General features: G+C 39.9%; 1 protein-coding gene across 3 annotated transcripts in view; it reads left to right on the plus strand.

Annotated features, from left to right (window-relative positions):
- The window catches only part of TUSC3 (tumor suppressor candidate 3), a 716,299-nt gene extending 706,259 nt beyond the window's left edge, over nucleotides 1-10,040 (plus strand). For all 3 annotated transcript variants that reach the window (XM_075860043.1, XM_075860050.1, XM_075860035.1), the window contains 2 exons: nucleotides 743-833; nucleotides 7,571-10,040. In XM_075860043.1, coding sequence (XP_075716158.1) covers nucleotides 743-833; nucleotides 7,571-7,586 — 107 coding nt within the window. In that variant the 3' untranslated portion in view covers nucleotides 7,587-10,040. The remainder of the gene's footprint in view (nucleotides 1-742; nucleotides 834-7,570) is intronic.
- The last annotated feature ends 693 nt before the right edge of the window (nucleotides 10,041-10,733 follow it).

Genomic DNA, 10,733 nt, shown 5'->3' on the forward strand with positions numbered 1-10,733 from the left:
TTTCAGTCAAACATAATTTTGTGAAGCATAATAAATCCAGCATATGCGGTGACTTGAATTAAGAAAGTAATCCCATTTTACACTGTCACATACTGTCATATACAGTTGTGTTTAGAGCTCCTAGCATTTATCCCATGTGAAAATAGGAAATCGAGTGTGATGTATGTTTCATTTTCTGCTAAATTACTTCTCCTTCTTGTGATGCTCTATAAATAGTGATACTATAAGGGAGCAATGTTCAGCCGTAGCACAAATCACTGACTATCGCTGGCAGCCCGCTTTATCATGTCAACAATCTGCACCCGATAACGGCAGGATAACAATCAGCAACCCGGGAAACCTGCAATTGAAGGAATCTACTGGGAAAAAAATCCAATTTTAAAGTTATTTTTTTTCTTGGTTATATTTTTGATTCAAACAAAAAAAACATTTATTTGTGAAATGTCTTTTATACGTGTTAATTTTGACATATTAACAATCTCTACCTAAATAGATAAGAAATGATTATTTTTATTAATAAACGACTACTTATTGTTGTATAGTATTACAAATTGTAAGCAGAACATACTAAATGTGTTCATTTTTGTTTGTATCATCCATTAGGCTGCAGGGTATTATGCAATATTTCCAAATATACTTAAAATAAACATTCTATTATTTATTTATATATATAATATACATAAATATGTGTGTCTGTATTGCGTATAATAGCAGTTTACTCTTGATTTTATTCTCTTTTTAGTTATATGTCTAGTTGGACTGGGTCTTGTGGTCTTCTTCTTCAGCTTCCTTCTGTCAATTTTCCGCTCAAAGTACCACGGTTATCCGTACAGGTATGTTCTGATGATTTTAATTTGTGAACTCTAATATTTATTAGGCATGCCTTTTCAGGAGGACACAGTTGTTACTTGAGCTGTTTGGAAAAATTTCATCGTGGATTGTTACTTTCACGTTTGTCATGTCTTTGGCTATATCCATTTATAGTCCATCTTTAGTCAACAAAAGAATATTTTTAGGGCATTAAACAGCCATTCCCTGATATAGCGAAACAATTTTTAGTCTGCTGACAGATCTTCTGGAAAGTTGTAGCGAATTTTAAATTCCCCATCATTAAGCCAGGATAAAAGGAGTATTCACATATTAAACATTTCTTTAACATAAACTAGATATGGAATTTGCTGAGCGGGTATGCTCATCTGTTTCTGTATCTGTCATGTTCTGTAATAGAGAGTAACGGCGCATGTCTAGAACTGGTCATCCACATTCTTGTAGACCTGCATCCCAACAGCTGGACACTTACAAGTCAGACTTTTATCGACTTGATATGCCATGAAAGTCTATGGTGGAGAAACCCTGTTAATCTCATCTAGAGTTAACTATAGACTCAGTCAAATAAACTAAGGAAATGGCCACACTAGTATTTGGATCACAGCATACATGACATACATAGACTAGGTATTTACATGCTGGATGTGAGGGACATTGCAGGCAGTGTAAACATACAGATGTAGCCAACTTTAACTTGACACAAATTAAATACACGGTTGCAGCAAACTTAACCCATAAGATTGGTCATCAGTATATGATCGGTGGGGACACGACACCCAAACCCTGCACCGATCAGCTCTTCCGGCGGCCTCTGGCCAGAAGATATGCAGGGGTCGGTGCCGGAAGCAGAAGGCTCCCTACACCCAATAGCGGCCGTGTTGCAGATCTGCAGTAACCTAGCACGGCCGCTATACAGTGGTCAAAACCTTCTGCTTCTGACACCGACCCCTGCATAACTTCCATCGCCCGGAGGGAGCCGTATCAGCTGATCGGTGCGGGGTTCGGGTGTCAGACCCCCACCTATCATATACTGATGACCTATCCAGTATAAAGAACAGCCCCCAAACTGTTTAACTGTTTAACAGCCCTTTAAAGTTTGCTGCAACTGTGTATTTCTGGTGTTAAGTGTCAAGTTAAGTTTACTACATCAGTATGCTCCTTTATATAATGAATGATCCTAACCCCTAAAATTATTTTTTAATCCCCATATTTAGTTAATCATTTTATAAGACAAATGCTTCTGTGATTAAATGAGATCATTTTTAACACACTGCATTAATTTTTCTTAATGCCATATTCTGTTATCCGTAGATTGCCAATTATAATTATAAGTAGGTTAAGCGCATTGTGTCTGTAATTTGGTAAGCAGACCACCAGTGTCACATGAGCAGGAACATTGCCGAATTCAGATTTTCTGCTATAGCGGGTGAAACAACACTTGTTATTCTTCTCAGATTAAATGTGTGCATCCAGTTGAAAAGCATTAAACAGAACAGAATTTCTAGAAATCTGAAATATGTAAGTGCAGGAATGCCTTGGAAGACTAAAGATTTTAATTTGCATTTACACGTGTCAGAGTACACAAGTGCCATGCATAATTAAACTTCATATTCATATTTCCAGGTTTAAAAGGCCTATGGATAATTATTCTGATAGTTTTACATGTAATTTGAAGATGTGGAAATTGCTTCTTTTGATGTTCTGTTATCTTCAATTACTCTGAGTATTGCTGTCGCCTCTGAGGCTTATTCACAAAGGCAACAATGTCATACTGATATTATTGAAATAAATCTTCCCGACGTTTGTTCTACAATATACACCCACATTACAAAGCAAATAATTCTTATTTCTCTTTATTCACCCCAAACTTTGCATATCTTCAGAGTTCGGTGCTCTAATGTTGTGTTGTAGTTTTATGATAAACGTACAGTTCATCGCTCATAGATATTGGATTTAGATCTTCAAAACTTCGAATGCCTCTTCAGACCCTAAACTTTAAATGGTAATGTCCATTATTTGATATATTGGATTTGTGGAAATATGGATATTTTTACTACCAGTTGGAAGAGCTGCTTTTCTTTTGTCAACACATTGTCAATCCAATTGATTAATACAGACAGAAATACAGCGTAACATAGCATCCAGGCAAAATAGTATTAAACAGCATCCAGGTCTTACACACTGAAGGTTATTGTCTGTATCTCTGGTGGTCTAGGACAGTGAAGGGGTTAATGTATGTATCCCTGGTGGTCCAGGGAAATTAAGGTGTTAATGCCAGCAGCCCTAGTGATTTATGGCAGTAAAGGTGTTGGTGTCATAATCCCTGGTAGTCTAGGGCAGTGAATGTGTTAGTGTCAGTATACCTAGTGGTCTAGGGAATGAAGGAGTTATTGTAAGGATCCCTGGTGGTCTGGGGGAGTTAAAGGGGTATTCCCACCTTAGAGAATTATGCAAATGCCTGATAGATGTGTGTCCAAACTGTGTGGCACGCACCTATCTCTAGAACAGGGGTACCGCTTCTGTCAGATATTTATGCCATATGGTTGAAATATCCCTTTAAGGTGTTAATGTAAAGAGCCCTGGTGGTATAGGGCAGCCAAATGGGTAATTTTAAGGTCCCTTGTGGAGGGCAATGAAATGGTTAATGCTGCATACCTGGGGACCAGTCGTTACCCTGCAGGCTCCAGCATTGTCCACTCTGTAACAGGAGGCTGAACATTGATCGTTCAGCTTCCTGTTTCCTCTCTGCACTAATCATAGAGATGAGTGTAGGGAGTGGATAGAGAGGACTGTGCGGCCGTAACTGCACGGATGCATTTCATTCTATGATCAGGCAGAGCGATTCTGAGGGTGCTATGTCCGATCAATAATGGAGAAGCTCAAAGATAGTGGGCTCACAATCTAAATTACCTATATGTATGTTTTTGGAGTGTGGAAGGAAACCTGAGTACCCAGAGAAAACCCACAAAAACACGGGTAGAACTTACGTACACTGTCCTTAATCGGATTTACACCCAGAAGCCCTGTTCTGCAAGGCAACAGTGCTAACCAGTGAGCTACATGCCCTGGTCAAAGAGTGTATACATTACTATACAATACAATGCCTTAATAGATGCATCATTCGGTACATTGCCCAAAAAACAGAGCCATAATCTTGTTCATGTAGCACTTCCATACATTTACCTAAATAACAATGCTGCTGCCACCACTATACACTGCATAGCTGTGCCACACAATTGAAATGCTACCAAACCATGACCAAAAAAGGTGCTTTACATAAAGTCATCTAATAACCGTGCTAAACGATGTCTAAACATATTGCTATAAAATAATATTACGATTCCTGGTATTTACCTACAGCACCTTGGGTACCAGGTCATCCCGTGGTGCCTCATTCAGCAGGGGCAGCTGGCCGCATTGATCACACACCCCTAATGCTGGCCCTGATCTCCATAAACGATTACTTTAAATACTGGTTTACAATTATTACCATTAAATATTCCTCAGAGGTTACAATATTGAGACCCATATAAAAAAAAAAAAAATCCAATGTTAAGCTCTTAAAAAAAATTATGTTTAGCTATTTAACATACATGAAAAAACGGAATAATTTATTGTTTATTGATGACAATCATATATATATTCGGCAAGGATGTGGTGTCCGAGGCACAGTTAGCTCCGTCCACAGCCCGACCTGCAGGGAAGGAGATGTGAGTGCTCAGTCTGTCTGTTTTTTGTGCCTCTGTTTATCTGTATGTCTCTTGTTTGTGTGTGCGTATAAATTCCAGTATGTGTGCGTGTGCGTGTGTGTGTGTGTGTGTGTGTGTGTGTGTGTATCTGTGTGTCTAAGTGCCTATATATGTGTCTGTATAGTGGCGTAACTATAGGGGTCGCAACGGTCACAGTTGTGACCGGGCCCCCAAGCCTGGGGGGCCCGGGCCCCCGTTGCCACAGCCCTGATCGCGCTTCCAACTGTATTTACGTACATATGGGGGAATTATACTGGGTATGGGAGAGGGGTCATATGGTGGCTGCTGAGGGGGCATTATACTATATGGGGCATTATACTGTATAGGAGAGCTAAGAGGGGCATTATACTGTAAGGGGGCATTATACTGTATGGGACAGCTGTGGAGGGCATTATACTGTATGGGGCAGCTATAGGGGGCATTATGCTGTATGGGGGCATTATACTGTATGTGACAGCTATGGAGGGCATTATACTATATGGGGGGCATTATACTGTATGAGACAGCTATGGGGGCATACTGTTTGGGGGCATTATACTGTGTGGGACAACTATGGGGGGCATTATACTCTAAGGGACAGCTATGGGGTCTTAATACATTATTCTGTATGTGGCAGCTATGGGGGTTATTATACTGTGTGGGGCATTATACTGTATGGGACAGCTGTGGTGGGCATTATACTGTATGGGAGAGCTACGGGGCATTAAACTGTATGGGGGTGTTATACTATATGTGGCAGCTATGGGGATTAGCTGGGCATTATACTGTATGGGACATAGTGTATGGGGCAGCTATGGGGTGCATTATATTGTATGTGGCAGCTATGGGGGCATTATATTGTGTGGGGCATTATACTTTATGGGACAGCTATGGGGGCATTATACTGTATGGGAGTGTTATACTGTATGTGGCAGCTATAGGTGGCATTATTCTGTATGGTACATTATAGTGTATGGGACAGCTATGGGGGGCATTATATTGTATGGGGCAGCTATGGGGGCATTATACTGTAAGTGGCAGCTATGGGGGCATTATACTGTATGGGGCATTATATTGTATGGAGTGCATTATACTGTATGGGAGCATACTGTATGGAGCAGCTATGGGTGGCAATATACTGTGGGGGCAGCTATGGGGGGCATTATGCTGTGGGGGCAGCTATGGGGGGCATTATACTGTGTGGGGGCATCTATGGGGGCATTATACTGTGTGTGGGCAGCTATGGGGGGGCATTATACTGTGTGGGGCAGTTATGGGGCATTATACTATGGATGCATTCATAGGGTCTGTCGTGCAAGGCGGCTGGGCATAGGCGTGCGCAAGGGTCTCGTCCTGTTGGGAATGGGTAGGGGGGCCCAAGCTGAATTCTTGCACCAGGGCCCATGTGACTTTAGCTACACTCCTGTATCTGTATGTGTATATATTTATGTGTGTGCATCTACTACATTATCTGTACTCAGAGTGTTATCACTGTGTGTTATCTGTGGTGTTACATAGGGCTGCAGGTAACATCTACTACATTATCTGTACTTAGAGAGTTATCACTGTGTGTTATCTGTGGTGTTACATAGGACTTCAGGTAACATCTACATTATCTGTACTCAGAGAGTTACCACTGTGTGTTATCTGTGGTGTTAGATAGGGCTGCAGGTAACATCTACTACATTATCTGTACTTAGAGAGTTATCACTGTGTGTTATCTGTGGTGTTACATAGGGCTGCAGGTAACATCTACTACATTATCTGTACTTAGAGAGTTATCACTGTGTGTTATCTGTGGTGTTACATAGGACTTCAGGTAACATCTACTACATTATCTGTACTCAGAGAGTTACCACTGTGTGTTATCTGTGGTGTTAGATAGGGCTGCAGGTAACATCTACTACATTATCTGTACTCAGAGTGTTATCACTGTGTGTTATCTGTGGTGTTACATAGAACTACAGGTAACACTACTACATTATCTGTACTCAGAGAGTTATCACTGTGTGTTATCTGTGGTGTTACATAGGACTTCAGGTAACATCTACATTATCTGTACTCAGAGAGTTACCACTGTGTGTTATCTGTGGTGTTACATAGGACTACAGGTAACACGACTACATTATCTGTACTCAGAGAGCTATCACTGTGTGTTATCTGTGGTGTTACATAGGACTTCAGGTAATATCTACATTATCTGTACTCAGAGAGTTACCACTGTGTGTTATCTGTGGTGTTACATAGGACTGCAGGTAACACGACTACATTATCTGTACTCAGAGAGCTATCACTGTGTGTTATCTGTGGTGTTACATAGGGCTGCAGGTAACACTACTACATTATCTGTACTCAGAGAGCTATCACTGTGTGTTATCTGTGGTGTTACATAGGGCTGCAGGTAACACTACCACATTATCTGTACTCAGAGTTATCACTCTGCGATTTTGCAAAAAAATAAAATCTACATTTTTCTCAACCCTATGGACGATTTTTGATTGGATTCACGATTTTCTTATTTTTAGGAGTAATTAAGGAATTACTGTGCATGCAATTCCCTTATCTCTAAAAAATACTGAGACACAACTCTTTTATATAAGAGAATTGCAGGGATAGTTATCCAATAATATATATGGAATATCGGGATTGTCCCTTAGCTGCTACGTATGATCACGCTCACTTATAAAAGGGACAATCCTGATAATCATCATATATATATTTGGCTCAGAGAACAAGAAGAACAACTATGAGTGCAGAGGAACGCCAGGAACAACGAGAAACCAATTCCCAAAACTAGGCATTAAAAAGGCAAAACCCTGAAGTACGACAAGCCTGTAATGAACGTCGTTCTCAAACAGCACAATTATAAATACTTATCATTCCTTTTGCTAGCAAAGCCGTGTAACAGGTTTTCTATACTAGTATTTATATAGTAGCCTTGTTATTATGATGTCATTAATAACATTAACAATATCAGCGCATTCACGCGTAACGTATTCTGTTTTCTCTTTCAGTTTTTTAATTAAATGAAATATACCAGTATTCCCAAGATGTCACAGTCTATGCTGAAGACAAAATATTCCGGCTGGAACACATGGCGTATTTATTCATTATTCTCACTACGCTTGCTATTTGTTTACTTTGTTTTAGTGTTGTGGTGTATTCTTTTGTGAGTGAATTTTTATTGTTAATTAGACTTTCCACAGAACACACTGATACTTATAAATCTACACTTCTTGTTGTAAGATCACCAAATTAAATGTAGTAAGTTTACAGTAATAGAGCAGAAATAGTGTGTAATATAGATATTATGTACAATCATATAAATATATACATTGCCTATACACAACAATCTTCTTGCTAAGGGCCAGTTCACACAGAGTTTTTTGGTGCTGATTCTGACGCGGAAACTGCGTCGAAATCAGTGACAAAAAACATCCGAAACCGCCTCCCATTGATTTCAATGGGAGGCAGGGGCGTTTTTTTTTCCGCTGCAGCTTTTAGCCAGTCATGGGAAAAAAAGCGGCTTGTTCATTCTTGCCGCGGTTCCGCCTATGACCGCAAAGAAAGAGTTTTTCACAGCGTTTTTAGTCCGCAGATTTTTTTTTCTGCCTGCAAATTCCTCCATGTGAACTAGGCCTAAGTCTGCCACGTGTGGATAATCATAAAAATGTATAAATAATTTAAACGTGTAGTAGAGAAGAAAATACTCTTAAGCTCACACTACCGTTATCACCCGTTTAGGCCTCTTCCGTCAGAGGAAGAGATGACCGGAAATTCAAACTGAAAGCATCGCTGATGTTTGGATTACCATTGATTTCAATGGTAATTCTTTTGTTTTAGTTGAATTCCGTTTGCCTCCGTTCGCTAGGTTTCCGTTTTTTTTCACCGAAGCAAAAGTGCTGCAGACTGCACTTTTGCTGCCATTAAAAAAAAAAAAAAAAATGGAAACCCAGCGAACGGAGGCAAACGGAAACCAACTGAAACAAAATATTTACCATTGAAATCAATGGTAATCCAAACGTAAGCAATCGTTTCCGTTCGGGTTTTTGCTCATCGGTTCCTCCGACAGAAAGGTTGAATGGAACTGATGAACGGAAACCAAACGCTGATGTGAACAGGCCCTTAGACAAATACATTCAACATTTAAAGGAGTTATCCAAAACATTTTTAAAAACAGCTGCAAAGGTTATAAAACTACAAAGTGAACCTTTTCATTCCCCTGGCGATCCAGCACTGAAGCCCCTGATATACGTTTACAAGCGGCCAACACGTGACCGCTGCAGGCAATCCGCAGCCACAGCTGTCACGTGCCATATTCCTGGCATCTTGGCTGCCATCGCTGAGTGGTCATGCTAGGAGTACAGCACGTGACTGCTGAGGCCCCTGATTGGCTGCAGCAGTCACGTGCTGGCTATTTGTGAACAAAGACCGGGGGGACCACAGAGTGTCAGTGCTAGACTACGGCGGAAAGAAGTTGAGTACTGATTCTTTTTTTTTTTTTCATCACATTTGCAGCTGTTTTTTAAAAAAACATTTAGTTGAAGATTTCTTTTTACAAATTTGATTTAAAACCCACTTAAAGAGCTTTAGTTAGTTCTCAATGAAAACAATACAATGCAGTCCATTATATGTGCTTGTTGGACAAATACAACAGAAAATGTTCAAGCCTTGCTCAGACTGAGTATAATGTACTTTTCCATTTAAAGAGTGACTTCATTAACAAGCTTAACTATTCTATATAATTGCTTTTATATTAAAGGGGTTGTCCAGTTCCTAAAAATTGATGGCCTATCCTCAGGATAGGTCATCTATATCTGATCGTTCAGGGTCCGACGACTCCACCGATCAGCTGTTCTGAAGGGGTCGCAGCGCTCGTACAAGTGCTGCTTCCTCTTCATCTCCATTACTGCTCGTACTGTGAAGCGGCGACACACTTGAAACGGCAGTTCACAGTATTACAGCCTTGTATCATTCACTTCAATGGCAAAAGTCTGTAATACTGTAAACCACCGCTACAAGTGTGTCGGCGATTCACAGTGTGAGCAGTGACCGAAATGAAGGGGAAGCAGCTCTCGTACGAGGGCTGCGTCCCCTTCAAAACAGCTGATCGGCGGGGGTCCCAGGAGTCGGACCCTGACCAATCAGATATTGATGGCTTAACCAGAGGATAGGCCATCAATATTTAGGGACTGGACAACCCGTTTAATGCTTTACAATAATGTCCTGCTTGATGATTTCCATACACGTTCTTTAATACAAGGCAGTGAAAGTAATCTACATTTATTTTCCATTTTATTTATCTGTTTAGTATGTTACATGTGTTCCTAAAATATTCATGGGCAGTACTTTATTTCTGTGTTTACATTATCAGGTTTTTTTTGAGAATGTCCAATGTATAAATTATAAGATTAGGAACTTATTAGGAAGGTCTTATGTTTTACAGCTTTATTAATGTATTATTGTGCATATTTCATTATTTATTATTATTACATTTGATTAATGGTAGATAATTCTATTGATATGCCATATTATGTTTCCGTATTAAAAATATATATTGCATTTTGTGTTTACAGTTGTATTTTTTAACATAACTATGGGGAAACTAAATTTTTTTAGCTTTGTTGTCCACTGTTGGTAGGATAACGGAGATTAGAGGAGAAATGTAGACAGGCAGGGGCTAATGCAGGATTTTTAGAGAGGGATTCTCAAATGTGTACTATTCAAGCCAAGTTGAAAAAAACCTCTCACCGCAATTCCCCCTCTTCTTCTTTCATTTTTTTTTTTTACTGTGTTTCAAACATGAAGAGCTAGACTAGCGGATATGTGTATAACATGAAACCTAGAAATTAATCATGAAAGTAAATAGGCCACATTGTTTCAGTCTTCAAGATTTTTTATGTTCGTCAAACGGTTATGTAGAAATCTTGCACAGAACTAAGGCCGGTTTTAGACGAAGTGTGGCCCTGGGCAAAGTTGAAAGTGGGGCCCCAAATGCTGAATTAGGGCATGTTCACATCTGCGTCGGGGTTCCATTGATGACTTCTCTCAGATCTTTCCGTCAGGGGAACCTATGAAAGCAAACCATGGGCTATTGATTCCGTCAAAAAAACGGAAACCTTATGGAACGGAGACAAACGGGAACCATTTGCAATGGAAACTTTACCATTGAAATCA

This window comes from Rhinoderma darwinii, chromosome 1 (genome assembly GCF_050947455.1).
Source record: "Rhinoderma darwinii isolate aRhiDar2 chromosome 1, aRhiDar2.hap1, whole genome shotgun sequence".
NCBI lineage: Eukaryota > Metazoa > Chordata > Amphibia > Anura > Rhinodermatidae > Rhinoderma > Rhinoderma darwinii.